Genomic DNA, 15,759 nt, shown 5'->3' with positions numbered 1-15,759 from the left:
CATTTCTTCCAACCCCTGTAGGCCTCATTTTCCCCGGAAACGTTACATCGGAAACAAAAATTTGGGCATCACTACTTAGATGGAACTTTCATCTACTTCTTTTCACTGTTTGTAGAAGGTATCACGCATTAAAAGATCAATTTTAAGCTATTTTTCTAACACATGTTTTTTGCAATCGGAAAACCATGTTTTCCCTGTATTCTGACAGTCAGTTCAGAGCTCGGTTAGGTGTGATTTTCTTATAATCACACCTATTGTAATCCTCGGATTTTCTCTGACATCTCCAAACAGTCTTACAGAACATATTTCGGACACAACTAATTTCAAAAATGATCAGCCATCAATTTAAAATGAAATGTGGAAAGTTTCACTTTAAAACAAGGAAAATTTTATGAAAAATACTCGAAATACATCGAAGTGGCAACAAAAGAATCACATCTACCTTAAACAGTCTAGTTTCATCACTGCACAAATCAGAAAGAAGCAATCACATCTATTGTAATCCTCGTAATTTCTCTAATACTTCGAATCTGTCTTACAGAACATTTTTTGAACATCAGTGATTCTTAGAATTACCAGTGATTAATTTAAAGTTAAATGAGGAAAACTCCGCTTGAAAACAAAGCAAATTGTATGAAAAATGCTTAAAACGCACTGCATGGGCAATGAAAGAAAGAATCACACCTACCATAAGCAGATTTAGGCTAAATGTTCGATTTTACAGAAGCGAAACAAAAAAACATCTGATGAAGTCTCACTTTGCTGTGGAAGTGCGTGTTTTTCTTCGAGATTTGCTTGAAAAATGTTGTAATCGTTGTAATATCACAATTTTCTTGTCAACTTGTTCAGTGGAATCTCTGGATGGGTCAAAATATCCAGAGCGTCGTGCACAGTGTGTCCCAAAACAGTCTGGAATTCACAGAGTTGGTAGTCAATGATTTTGACTGATATTTTTACGAACCTGCAGAGGAGGTAATCTTTGTGAACTTTTCTTCGCCCACAATTCCACCCCCTTCTAGCGAAAGATTTTCACGGTAAATGTTAACCCTGATAAACCTTCTATAACTTGGAATGTTGTTTTTCTTCGAAAAGACTCTTGAAGCGTGAAAAAATGCATAAAATAATACACATCAGAATTGCGATTTTAGGCCCATTTTTTATTTTTGCTTCTAGAACCCAGGAAAAAAGGCTTAGGCTCCCAAGGTTGTCCGGAAATGTGAGATGTGGGATTAGCTATAAGAATATATGACCATGGATAATATTTATTTAGTAACTTGGAAAAAAATCAACATTTACGAACCTGCGACGTTACGAAGGTGCAAAACCTTCCCCTATATTTTTAAAACTACAGGAAAGTGTCCTGTTTTAAAATTATATTGCGGAGTCACATTTATTCAGACACATAGGAAAAATTTAGACATTATGAAGCTTGGAACCGTGCAAATCATGGGTACTTTCCCCTAGAAATCATGAGAAAAATGTTGAGCAATCTTCTTCGTCGAAGAAGTTTGTTTCTCAAAATTACGTAAAGGCTTTTTATCTTGACCGAATATAATAAATTTTATAAAAAAAAGAGACAAGCAATCTTAAGCTTAGTCTACATCTACACTATCAGCTCTGATTGCATCATTATATTGATTTTACCGCTTGATACCCCAGAGCCTGGTTATTGTGCAAGATTTTTAGTTACAAAAAAAAAAAAAAAAAAACGAGAAAATGAATGAGCCAGCGGGTAACTTACCAAGAAAAAGAGCTTCCCGATTCTCCATGATTGGTTGCCAGCGTTGTACGACACTCTCGAGATCCATGTCGGTGTCTAAGTTTGCGTGGGGAAGAATGTTGGCGACACATCGGAGCAAGAGAGCACCAGAATGCCGGAAGTGGCGTCCCTGGAGCTGCAAATTGAGCCCCAGGCGGCTTGTGATAAGACCATGACTGTGATGTTGCGGTGGATAATGAATCAATGAGTTCAGGTCGACCACCTGGGGATGGCACAGAAGTGGCAAAGATTGAAAATAAATTTCCAATGATTCCCATGGCATCTCTTTTCCACTACTGAAACCATTGAAACTATTCCATTTAATATTTAGGATAGATTATGACTTTTTCTTGCCACTAATTCATTTTTTTTAATGACCTTCCGAAGAATGTTGAAATTCCTGTTGCTTTCAATACTGATTTTTAAGAAATCTAGAGTACTAATTCATTCTTCACAGTTTTCTGAATTTTAATTCTTTTAGAGAACAATATTTCAGAGAAGTGAGATATTTTGAAGAAGTCTTAAGAAATTTATCAAATCTAAACCTTTTGTTTGCTAAAAGTATCGCAACCGTTTCCCCATATCCCTACATTAATTATAATGTAAAAAGTTTCTTTTGAAAGCTAATTGATACTCTGAAAAAAAAAAGTTTTGTTAAATAAATGGATCTTGTTAAAATTTTGTCAAAAGGAAGTTATTTACCAATTTGACGAAACTTTTGTTGACATTAAGATTACCATCCTTTTTAGAAACTTATAACAAAATGTTGGCCACCGATTTAACAGAACTTTTCCATATTCTGAATGGAAAAACATCCTTTTGACAAACCTTTCTTGCCAATTTGACAATTTTTTTTTCTAGAATATAAAAAAATATATTTATTGTATTTAATGAAAGTGGCGAAAAGTGATAATTTCTTGAAAGCGTATTTCCATGCTTTAGTCACAAGCCAGGTAATAGAAAAATAGAACCATTTAATGCCAAACTTAATTTAAAACTATCCCTAATTACTTATTTATTCAAAGCTTCGGTACTTTGTAAATGTCAAAATTATACTTCAGTTCAATACTTTCTAATGAACTTCTGAAATATCGCAATAATTAATGAAAAATACCAAATTTATTATCGTTGGCTAATTTAATGTTAAAACTACCCTAATTGGCTTGAGACTCTCATACGACAATAAACTGTCGCTGAATTTTCGTACTGTTCAAATTTCCTATCTTTCAAATTTAATGGATTGTTGTACAGAAAGTCGAGAAACTTTTGAAGTTGTTTGTTCTACATGTGAAAGCAAAATTTTAAATATTGAATATTGTTTCTGTAAAATTCAGTACAAATAATGCCCAACACACAATAATTTTTGTTTTGTAAACATGTTTTTGGTATTTCATTGAGAGCGAGTGAGATCTAAATCTAATCATCTCGCTCACTCTCATAGGAAAATTTGAAAACATATTTACAAACAAAAGTTATTGTGCGCTGGGCATAATGTGGCAAATCATCTCAACTTGCCTTTCTAGCAATTGAGCCTTCCGATCGTTCATTTGTATTATTATTTCTTCCCTCATACAAGGGTAGGGTTATCTGAAAAATATTTGGTCACCTAGAGTAGAATCGTAGGGGAGACTGGGGCAAAATTTGTCAAAACCAAAATTTCAATATTCACTATTTTCTAAAAATAAAATAGACTGAAGCTTGAAATTTTTATTATAGATAGCCTTCATGAACCTTCTTAAACTTACAAAGTTTCAAGGGATTCGAGGAAGTATTATGTAAAATAAAAAATAATGAAATTTTGAGTCCTATTTTTGGAATATTTGGCTTACAGAAAATATCAATACTGATTAATTCAATTTAAGTACATTTCTCGTTAAGATAGAGAAAAATTATCTGCGACAAAGTTGTAGAGGAATAAATTTCCTATAAAATATGTGTATTTGATTTTTTTAACGTTTGCGAGAGTAAAACATCACAAATTATCCGAGGACTGACAAAATTTGCCCCAGAAATTTTGAGAATCTCCACAAAATCGACTTTTAGAAAATGATTCGAAAATCACATTTCTTTCGGAATAGAGGAAAATAGTCTTCTGCAATGTTGTATAATTGTATAATTAAATATGCGTTTTGACAAGTTTTGCCCCAGTCTCCCTTACTTAGGATTTTTCTATTATAAAACAAGCGCTTAATACCCACTAACATACCTGTATTATATATTATCTTAAATGTGTATTAGGTAAGTGTGCCAAATTCCGGCATAGTTGCATGCAAGCGCCAAAGTCTCAAGTTTGAAATGTAATATTTTTAATAAAAATTGATTTTTTTATTCCTTCTTCTTAAGGAGTGTTGCTTCGAACCTTGTAAACCATTTATCGTCTATATTTACTTTAAAATCATTCTTAATACATTTTAAAATTAATAAAAATGTGGACATAGCTTTGGTGCCCTATTTCGGCCACCTACATTCTCATAGTTCTTTGCCTTTAGGGAATTCTTTCAATGTATTTTTCACGTCATCTCGTTTGTCGAAGCTACATTTTTTGTCATTCTTTTGCGTTGTATAACCTCTAGAGTATGTAAAAACTAAAAATTCATGGAAATTCGAGGAACAAAAAAGGTGGCCGGAATTGCAAGCTGGCCTGGATTTAGCACACTTACCCTAACTTCTTTCTGTTTATCAATTTTAAATTTAATGTCAAATAATAGGAGATTTTGTTCAATTAAATAGTATAAAAATGTAAATACAAATTATTTCTTTTCGCTTGATTATTCTTACAAACAACAGCATTTACCTGGTATAAGATTAATTTTAATGAAAAATTGAGGCTTTCGACACTTGTTTTGTGACAGTGCCAACAAATCTCTCGAAAAGCCTGAAAGTGAATAATTCAAGTTGGCACGACAACGAAGATCATTTATCTTGGCAAACAGATCCAAATCCCATTAGAATATTTCGTCGTTTTGGGAATTTTCGTCCATGGGTGTAGTACGATGAGAAAGAAAAGCTCATGCAGAGCGGAAAAGTATTAATTGAATGGGTTATGGGGAAAGTTTGAGGTGGAAAACTGGGTGCCAAATTCAACTATGGAAAAACACCTTTTCCCTACCATCAATAAACCACCCACTCTCTGGAAGCACCCGTGGGAATGAAACAGTGCGCTTCTCGGACCACTTTCCAGTAACATTTGCAGGTGAAAATGTCAATGAAAAATTCTGCAGTACATGATCGCGTGCTCGTTTATCAATTCGCGTCATTTGGGTAATGTGACGTGACATTTAAGATTCACACAATATCCAGGAGTCTCCATATAAGCAAGGTGTTACATAGAAAACACTTCCCAATTGTGAATTTTGGTGTGTTCAAAATGGAAGGAGTCACATTGCTCATTAATCAACTCTAGCAACATCTTTTGCACCTGTAATTGAACCACTTTTCTTCATCAATCCTTATGGATGCAAAAAGAAGTGGAACATTTGCTAAAATTGAAAAGCAACGTCAGAAAATTTACATACGTTATAAAGGTTTTGTTCTCTATAAAATATTCTTAAGGTTATATAACAGTTTTTATTTTAACTTAGTAGATTATTAGATTGTTAATTTTTTACTTATTTTAATACACATTTGAAATACATTCAGAGCAGAGTGGAAGAATATGTTTTCCTTGTTCAAACTGAAATAAAGATCAATGTAACATTTTAGATTTTTTAAACACTCTATATTTTCTCCAAGGTAAATATTAAAAAAAAATAAGTGATTGAAGTTTGGAAATTTTGACAAAAGTGCTTTTATCTAATTTAATTTTTCTAACAGTTTCTTGTTGTTCAGTTAAAACTCAATTAACAAAAAATGTAGAGTTTATCTTTAAAATAGTAGAAAAAATATTTTAAAAAGGGCCAAAGATGCTCATGGGTGGTCTGAAAATATAGTAAATTTGTCCTAAGTATGCTATCTTACAGGGGGTCACCGAAATTCCACAGTATTATCTCAATCTGTTTGATCTGAAGCTTAGTAACTTCTACGGTCGGCGAAATCTTTGTTTTTCCATTTTGTTTTTTTACAATTTTGTTTTTCCCAGTTTGTCTTTGGAATCTTTGTCTTCAGTAAACTTTGTTTTTTTTGGAAACTTTGTTTTTTGGAAATCTTAGTCTTTCATATATTTTACACAAGTATATTTTATTAAATAAAATAATGGAATTACAACGGTGTTTTTGAAGTTTTTAGTTTCGTCCTTTGGGTCAAAGGGAAAATTTCTGTATTTTGGAAAGTTTTTATTTTCGTTCTTTGGGGCAAAGTGAAATTTTCTGTGTTTTGGAAAGTTTTTAGTTTCGTTCTTTGGGGCAAAGTGAAATTGTCTGTGTTTTGGGAAGTTTTTAGTTTCGTTCTTTGGGGCAAAAGGAAATGTTCTGTGTTTTGGGAAGTTTTTAGTTTCGTCCCTTGGGGCAAAGGGAAATTTTCTGCGTTTTGGAAAGTTTTTAGTTTCGTTCTTTGAGGCAAAAGGGAATTTTCTGTATTTTGGGAAGTTTTTAGTTTTGTTCTTTGGGGTAAAAAAATTTTTATGTGTTTTGGGAAGTTATTATTTTCGTCCTTTAGGGCAAAGGGAAATTTTCTGTGTTTCGGGAAGTTTTTAATTTCGTCCCTTGGGGCAATGGGAAATTTTCTGTGTTTTGGAAAGTTTTTAGTTTCGTTCTTTGGGGCAAAGTGAAATTGTCTGTGTTTTGGGAAGCTTTTAGTTTCGTCCCTTGGGGCAAAGGGAAATTTTCTGTGTTTTGGAAAGTTTTTAGTTTCGTTCTTTGGGACAAAGGGAAATTTTCTGTGTTTTGGAAAATTTTTAGTTTCGTTCTTTGGGACAAAGGGAAATTTTCTGTGTTTTGGGATGTTTTTAGTTTCGTCCCTTGGGACAAAGGGAAATTTTCTGTGTTTTGGAAAGTTTTTAGTTTCGTTCTTTGGGGCAAAGGGAAATTTTCTGTGTTTTGGGAAGTTTTTAGTTTCGTCCCTTGGGGCAAAGGGAAATTTTCTGTGTTTTGGGAAGTTTTTAGTTTCGTCCCTTGGGGCAAAGGGAAATTTTCTGTGTTTTGGAGAGTTTTTAGTTCCGTTCTTTGGGGCAAAGGGAAATTTTCTGTGTTTTGGGAAGTTTTAGTTTTGTTCTTTGGGGTAAAAATTTTTTTTTTGTGTTTTGGAAAGTTATCGGTATCGCCCGTTGGGCTTAAGGGAAATTTTCTGAGAAAAGGGAAATTTTTGGGAAGTTGTAAATAAACTTGTGCTAAATGTATGGCAGACAAAATTTCCGATACTTGTACAAAAGGTATGAAAGACTCCAAAGACAAAATTTCTAAAAAAAAAAAAAACAAAAATTACCGAAGTCAAGATTCCAAAGACAAATTGGAAAAAACAAAGATTCCCGATTCCAACTTCTATAACTGAAAAAATAAAAAAAAAATGAATAAAAATAAAACCAAGAAATTTTCAATTAATTAATACGCTGCCTGACAAGAATAGCTCCTTTATTTCTTATAGCTTCGTGCAGATTATTCATGTTCTATGTATGAACATATGTAGTTATCTTAATCATTTAGTTTGAGCAAAAAATCTCAGAGCATTCGTGAGAAAGAGTATTTCTTCATAGTGAAATTTTGATGTGAGAAATGTACTGGGAGGAAATGTGGCATTTGCCAACAATAATTTCTTTTCGTTAATGGAAATCTTGTCAGTGTCATTCATGAAGAGAAAACCGAGAAAAGGAAAATGACCAAGGTGGAAAGACATTTGTGGAATCTTTCGAGAGATTCTCACCCTCACGTTTGCAGATTTTTGGTTCGTGCTACCCAATTTTCTCGTTGATTTACGATCTAGGAAATAACTGTCGCATTTCCCCCACTAAACACACTGACCCCACTGACCACTCTCTTTCTCCTTGAATTTCCTCACCCCATCTTATTCAAGGGGTCATGTGGAAGTATCCTTCTCGCGGGGATTTAATACGCCAAGAGCATGCAATGGCACGGGGTTGCCAATAAATGGTGTGCAGAAGGGGCCCAGAAAAAGCGCGTGGGGTTTAGTGTATAGAGACGATAACGCACAATTTGATATCTCACAAAACACACAATAATGGATTCCCATTGAAATAGGGCTTTGTGTCCTCCGGAGTCGTTTGAGATTATCCTCAAGATTAGAAATTGCCATTCGATTGTACTTTATCACTCGAAACAGGAGAGATGCTCTATCCGTACAAAACGAGGAGATGGGATTTGAGAGAGAGAGTGTGTGTTATTTAGAAAAGCTGGGTGACGCTCCACAAATGCCCGGAAGTTGGTGATCCTGCGACATTACAATTGAGAGCTTTACAAGGAGCTTGACTGGGATACACTATAACTTACAAAATCAATAGAGCTCTCGCTCCATGAAAACATTTATAATTGCCTACATGTTATTATGTTACGTTGAAAGGGATTCTAATTGCCAGTCGGTAACTCAGTGAGTTTTACTTGAATCCATAAAATTCAAAGCTCATGGAATTCCAAACAAAAGGGTTGGATATATTGTGTAAAAGTCGAAACAATTAAATGTAGAGATTTTTGTAAAACCCTTAGTAAATTTTTATATTAAATATATAGTAGATTCACTAGATTTTTGGCAGTGATTCATTGTCATACCGATAACAGATATGTAGAAAATGGACGAAAAATTCGTAAATTATTTTTTTATGCGTTCAATTTACATTGAAAGTCCTCGAAATATACAGCGATTATTTTTTCAGTGAAATTTTCAGAATGATTTTCTAATTTTTACTTAGAGGAAACTGGGGCAGTAGTAAACATTTGGTAGTTATAAAAACTGTGACTTTCAACTAAATTATTAGACTTCAGACGACGAGTCCTATAAATTCATAGATACTATAGGGATCATTTGTCCACTGAAGAAGTAATCGACAGAAATTCAAGTAATGCAGTCGCAAAGTAATCTTTACAACTACCCCAGTTTTAGAACTACCCCAATTTCCCTTAATTTAAATGAAATTTTGCAAAATTTTACAAATGTAAATATAATTATGTCTAAAGTGTTGTCAAAGGGTATTTAAATCCTTACAAGAGAAGAGGTTTATGAGTGAGAGAATTCTCATGTAATGTATACTTACCACATCCATCGAATATTTCAAGCTTCTCACTATAAACCCTAATGTAATCAATTAAATTTACATATCTATTATCTATTTAACGATTTTCACATCCCTTTGTTATAAATTCCCGCGTTATCCCTTAGATCCTCGTGGTTACCACTATAGTACGTTTGCCTGAAATGTACATTTTCTCTTTTGATTGTTCAGCATAAAATATTCTCAAGAATAATTTAAATTGAAGGATGATTGAAGGAAAATTATGTTTTTCATAGTTAAACGTTTAATCAATACACAACAAACCCAGGAATAAATTAGGACTTAAACTAAATTCTATTCTCATCTAAACCATAAGAAAATTTAGCCTTGTATTTCTTGGGTAAGAAAAAATGATGGTCTCAGGACTGTTCGTTGATACAAAAAGCAAATAAACATGCAAATGACATTTTCGCGCCACTTTCTCCTATAAAGTAACATAAAACATACACACACCCTCAGATTATACATTCTCGGTATATAAAGAGGAAAAGATTTCAAATTAGAAATGAGATTTTATGTGCACGAGAGTCTCACAGGAGTTTATTTAATTTTTGAACTTTCAAAAAGTTCTAAAGAAACTGGTTAGAGAAGTTCCCTAGATTAGGTGAGATTCTTAACAATCTCACCTACTATAATCCTAACAAAATTTCATGTCGTCCGATCGACCTCAAATTTGGCCAAAATGTGTTTCGCCACTTCCTGATTCCGAATATATATGTGGCTAAGTTACGTTCCCGGCCGGCCGGCCGGCCGGCCGCTATTTGGAGCTTAATAGCTCCTAAACTAAAAAAGATATCGACTTGCGGTTTTCGGCAAAGGTTATATATCGGGTGAAAATTGCAACTTGGTGCATAGACCCCCCACCCCCCACCCCTCCTTCCGCCATTTTGAAGACCCCCCTTTTTTTGTTTTCTCAATAGCTCCGCCCCTATGGCATTCAGCGGACTCAAATTTTAGTATGTTATAGCTGGGCCTTAGAGCTTTCCATCAATACCAAACTTAAGGTCTCCCGACCCCCCTGACCCGAGCTATAAGGGTCCAAAAAAAATTTCTTAAAATGGCCATAACTCCGGTTCTAATTGTCAGAATTTAAAAAGTGAGGGCTTTTTGGAAAGCTCTCGTGAAATGCCACTTCCCCTTCTAACATCGCAAGTTCATAAAACCACCGCTAGGGGCGCTTTTTTTAAAAAGAAAATTTTTAAATCTTAAAAGTTAAATAACTCAAAAATTCCATTGTGCATCGGGCTGAAAATTTAGTATGTTGTAGCCGTTGATTATACCTATCAAACAAAAAAAACCTTAAGTCGATCCATAACCCCTGACCCGAGCTATAAAGGGTCAAAGTTCGAACATTGACCGGCCTCTATCTCCGGTTCTAATTAACATAGCGACCTAACTTTTACCTTTTTGGTTTCGTCTCGATGAGCACTTTCAGATGGAAGTTCAAAAAGTCACCACAGGTGGCGCTGTGATAGCATCAAAATTCATCGAAATTCAAAGTCACTTTTCTCAAAAACGGCATTGTGCAAGTTAATGAAATTTTAGTATGTTGTAGTCCAGTCTAGGACGTTTCCAAAATGGTGCGTATGTGCGCTGTGGTTTCAATAGAACCGGAGATATGAGGGGTCAAAGTTCACGAAATTCATAAAATCATATCTCCGGTTCTATGTGACCGATTTTGATGAGTGAGGGCTTAACCGAAAGATCTCACCAAATACTACAACTTTCTAGAATATTTGAACTTCGTGGGACCAACACCAGGGGCGCCACAGTCGAAAAACCAATTTCAATATCACATAACCTCAATTATCTCGACTGCCGCTAAACCGATTTTGATGATTACTTCGACACAATTGTAGAGCACATTTGTCTCTACATTTCGTCCATACATCATTTTCCACTCAGACTACGCTATCACTCCGATTTTGCCGTTTAAGTGTGAAAAAATTGATTTTTCCCATAATAACGCTTTGAAATCACTCAGATGCCAATTTGACTGCCTCTACTCCACCAAGACACTTAAAATACGGTTTTAAATGGAAAGTCCCACAAAATACAACAATTCTTTGATATAGTTGAAGTTCAACAAATGAACACTTGGGGAACTCTGGATGAAAAAACGAGTTAAGAAACAAAAAACCTCGATTATCTTGGCTTCTGAGTAATCGATGAGATCATGTTCTATAGGAAAATTATAGAGAACATTCTGGTCTACATTTCACCCATATATCACTTTTGTGCCAGTTCATCCCAATCCTTGATATTTTGGTTTAAATACAAAATTTGTATAATTTCACGAATTTGATTCAAGATAACTGAATGGCGTCTCCCAACTTCAGCTCCAAATCGAATTTGCATGCACTCCGAGTTAGCTCACGTTAAGAATCTCACCTACATAAGCCGGTTAGGATTATCTGTCCCTTTTAAATTAAGTCTGCTGTCTGCTGTCAAGTCAAAAATTCTAACAGATTTTGATTTTGAATGACAATTTCAAGCTACAAATTTTCTATATGTGTTCACAATTTTAGATCTAATGGTAGTGATCTTCCATTACCGTTTTCAAAAATCTTATAAAACCTATGTTAAGAAATCCATATCGCAAATGAATAGAAATAATAAAATCTGATTTCATAAAAGTTTTAAATATTTAATAAATGAACTACTGATTCAATGCACTGCGAAACGATTTTTTCCTTTGTCGGAAAAAATATACCCTGTGGGGTGGGGATTATTAAACCTTACGTTGATTTGGTTACGGTTAAAATCTAGATAGTTCGCAAATATAATCAGGATATTATCAGAATTATCAACTTACCGGTTCATCGTTGATGTACCACTGAAGAACTGATGCAGGGTGAGATTTTCCTGACACACAAGTAAAGTTAAGGTACTCGCCAACTTCATAGGGACGATCTTCGCCAGAAATAAGGGGTCCATCTCTTGGCAAATCTACAAGGTAGAATTTAAATATTGATTAGTTAATCCTTTAAGGACAAGCGACTAAAAAATTAGAGGTCAGAAAAAATTACTTTTTCTGATTTCTTAGAGCAATTTATAACTTTAGAAGGCCCTATGGTTTTTTTTGTGACACACCTGTGTTCCAATTGTCCTTAAAAAATTACATTTAACAATTTTTAATTCCATAAATCGTGAAACTATAAATGAACTTAGATTCAGAAAAAAATGCTTAATAAGTTATATGTTTTTTTTATGTTTTAAACTTCTGTAGGGGAGACCGGGGTACTTTTAGCCAGCAAATGAGGCTTTTTTTCGCACATGATTTGTGAAAAAATGATAAGCTTTGTCTAATATTTTTATGTTTCACAAATAGCATTAGGATATTGGCTATATGAAGCAGTGTAGTTCAAAGCTCTAAAATCCTTGAGTTTTTCTAGAGAGGATAATGAAAAAAGTATGACACTTTGGCTACACTTGCCCCGGCCTGGGTAGATACAGCCACTTTTGGGGTACTAATTGCCACCAGTTTTCCAAACGAAATTATAAACTGGAGATACCAAATATTGTTTCGCTTGATACACTGAAACCCACTGATGCTAAATATGTCACTTAAACCTAAAGAAAAAGGCTTTAGCCGACTTTTTTGTGACATTTTTGTAATTGCGGCAAAATTGATGGAAACATCCTGAAAAAATCTCTTTCACAAATTGCTCATCCGAATGGCAATATTGCTTGGAATATAAATAGTATTTTTTCATCAAACAATTATCCATGTATTAGTGAAAAATCATTGATAGTTTTTTCCCGCCACGGAAGAGTGGTTACATCTGCCCCGAGGGCTGTTTCAGTGTTTATCATCTTATATAAAAAAAAGTAGATAATTATTATCCAAGTGAAAAATATCTCTTAATTAACTTTATTAAACCAGAAACAAAGTAAAACTATGAGATTTTGACTAACAACTTAGAAAACCAAATGCTGAGTCAAAAACTGTAACATCAAACTACAATTTTATACCCATTATGTAAAAATGCTTCTAAATTGTAGGATAACAAGATCAGACTTATAAATATTTCTGGGAACTGGGGCATGACATTCACTATGTTTCCCATATGTTTCTAGTGAGCCGAAAAAACTTTTAAGTTTATTAGCTGTTTTCTGTCATTGTAGAATGAAATAGCAAAAAATACTAATACAAAATAAAAGCCAATTTGATAGCTAAGGGGCAACCGAAAACCCTAAGTTGGCAACCTACATAGTTTTGGAGATATCTCGTGAAATGTGTACGAAAACAGGGAAAAAATTACACTAAAACCGGTCGCATTTCTGAGAATATAGGGATATGTTCCCAATTTCATTAAAAAAAAATACTTTGTTCAATGCACACTTTAAGGGAAACGAGAAAAATCCACTGTCTATTTCTACCCCTGGCTAATTGTACCCCGGTCTCCCCTATAGCTTTTTAGAACGAAGAATGTGACCTTTTTATTAGATATTAGGCTTTTATCATCCTGTGTTAATTCCTAATAAATATTGTATTCAATTTATTCCCATAAACATCTGTAATCAATTTGCGAAAAGTTATAATTTTAAGTTTAGTTTTAGATGATTTTTCGTATTTTAAATATAACAGCAGAGATGGTCTGTGCTATAACACAATATTTCATATCTTTTTCATATTTCTCATAATAATTAAAAACGATGTTTTATTTAGAAAACTTTAAACAATCATATAAAGCAATCTTTAAAGGAGATTTACAGAGCTGAGCAAACTTACACAACTTTTCTCTGAACATTGCAAAATAAAATATGTATTACCATTTGTTAGTAGAACCTCTTTGTTTGAGTTTTGCATTTGGCCTCTCACAGATTTCAGTCATACAATTTCCCTTCTTACGAATAATTTATTTGGAAACTTCTTTTGTAAGGCAGCTACGACATTTACTGACCTAATCGACCAATTGAAGTCACCAGCAGAAAATGAAATGTGACGAATGAATAATTTGCAGTAATACCCTAGACACGTCGCAATGAATATCAAATGAAAGGGTTTTGGGGGTTATTTTCACGTTAGAGGGTGCAAAAATTGATCAAGAATGATATTGATCGAATTAGAAAGTGGTGATTTTCTCCTTTCCACATTATATGCAAGAGGTACAATTAAGTAAATTGCTGTGTGGCTTGCAATTTATGCCGACCCTTCTTCTTCCAGCCGTTGGGGTATGTGGAAAGGCCACCGACTTTTAACTGTACGAGTATGAGGATGTCTCAACAAGGTGGCTGTCGCACAAGATGGTGAGAATTAAATGCTATCTTCCGGCTTTCTGCACATTAGAAATTTGCACAATTGCATAAGTTTCAAAATTGCACGCATTGTGACGTTGTTTCCAGAGACTTTGGCGGAGGTAAATCGTGTGATTCCACCTCGAGGGCTCTGGTACACGGAAAACTCCACATTTTCCCTGTGGGGAAAGTGATGGAGAACCAAGAGTTGAGGGGCAAAAAATTACCAAGAAATTGGCGTGGGGAATGTCGAAATGAGGAGGAAAAGTTTAAAACATGCAAAACTGGAGAAAATGTCTCGCAAGTCAAGCAGGAAAGTTACCTCTTCATGAGTGCATTATAATCGAAATTAATAATTCATCTGCGTCGCTCTCCTCAAGTTTGCAAAAGGTGCAACTGAAAAATATTAAACTTTATTGTGCCGCGGCGCGATAATTTCACTCAAAAAGTTTTTTCTCACAGCTTTAGGGGTACAAAATGCAAAAATAATTACTTCCTCTGCAGACCGATCTTTTTTTTCTGCAAGTCTTCACGTCCTGTGTTCTGTATGCCTTTTGTACCATCCATCTAGAAGGTGTTTCTCACTTACAAAAAAAAGGGTTTTCCAAATGAAAGATTTTAGTACGATTTCGGGGGACAAAATCAAGAGGAATTTCTTTGGTCTTTTCTTGAGAGTGTCGAGGAATTTAATATAAAAATTCTCTAAAAAGGTTTTAACTTTGTATTATGGAGGTGTCACAGAGAAAATGTTTCCAGACCTACCGGACATAGTACAGAAGAATGCACAAGAGAATTCCTGTAACACTTTTCTCTTAGACAATCTTGCAATTCTTCCTCAGTGTGTGCGGGTGGGAGATTTTAAAATAATTAAGGAATTCTACCAAGTGAGACGGAGCAATTAAAAAACCACTTGTGTGTAGTTGCTTCCCATCCTCCAACATCCTCTTTTTTCTTTGTCACACTCTTTGCAGAGGAAAAGTCTCCTTGACAAATAAATTTTCGCCGTTGTGATTCTCGCCATTGGAGGCGCACAATTTCTCCTGGTAATTGCCTCCGGGTCTCTGAGAGCACTTTTGTGTGCAGCCTTTCCCATTCCCTTCGACAAGAGACGTCATAAGAGCAAACCCACCTCCGCATTTCGTATCACAGTGAAGCAGCAATTATTGAGATTTATCGAGACAATTCTCCACATTGAAAATTCCCATTCCAAAATTCCGGACAAGGGATATATTATTGGACTAAATTGCACCATATGCAATTTCCTTGTCTTGTAGAAATATAATAACAACTGAAGAAACTATAGTACATATTTATTTTAATTTCACTTGCTATGTCTTTTTCATTTCTATATACGAATTGAGTATTCGAGGATACATTTTTAGACATTAAAAATTATTTAATTGAAATAAAAGACAATCTGTGTGTTTGAGGGTAACAGTCTTATGGCGTTAAATAAGCTTATTTGCATCGGGCAATAGGGTAAATGCTCATAACTTTGGACAGTTTCTAAATTTGGACACTTTGAGGGTAAAATTGGACACTAAAAATAAATTGATTAAAATGATGGATTTTTATTCCAATATTTGATGAATAATGAATTCTATCT

The 15,759-nt window shown here is 34.3% G+C and overlaps 1 protein-coding gene across 2 annotated transcripts in view; it reads right to left on the bottom strand.

Moving 5' to 3' along the window:
• LOC129803688 (uncharacterized) overlaps window positions 1-15,759 on the bottom strand; it is a 32,601-nt gene that overhangs the window by 1,649 nt on the left and 15,193 nt on the right. For both annotated transcript variants that reach the window (XM_055850445.1, XM_055850437.1), the window contains exons 5-6: window positions 11,728-11,861; window positions 1,742-1,982 (exon numbers count right to left, since the gene is read on the bottom strand). In XM_055850445.1, coding sequence (XP_055706420.1) covers window positions 1,742-1,982; window positions 11,728-11,861 — 375 coding nt within the window. The remainder of the gene's footprint in view (window positions 1-1,741; window positions 1,983-11,727; window positions 11,862-15,759) is intronic.

This window comes from Phlebotomus papatasi, chromosome 1 (genome assembly GCF_024763615.1).
Source record: "Phlebotomus papatasi isolate M1 chromosome 1, Ppap_2.1, whole genome shotgun sequence".
In the NCBI taxonomy this organism is placed as follows: Eukaryota; Metazoa; Arthropoda; class Insecta; order Diptera; family Psychodidae; genus Phlebotomus; species Phlebotomus papatasi.
The sequence above is the reverse complement of the archived record's forward strand: the minus strand, read 5'-3'. Positions and strand labels throughout refer to the sequence as shown.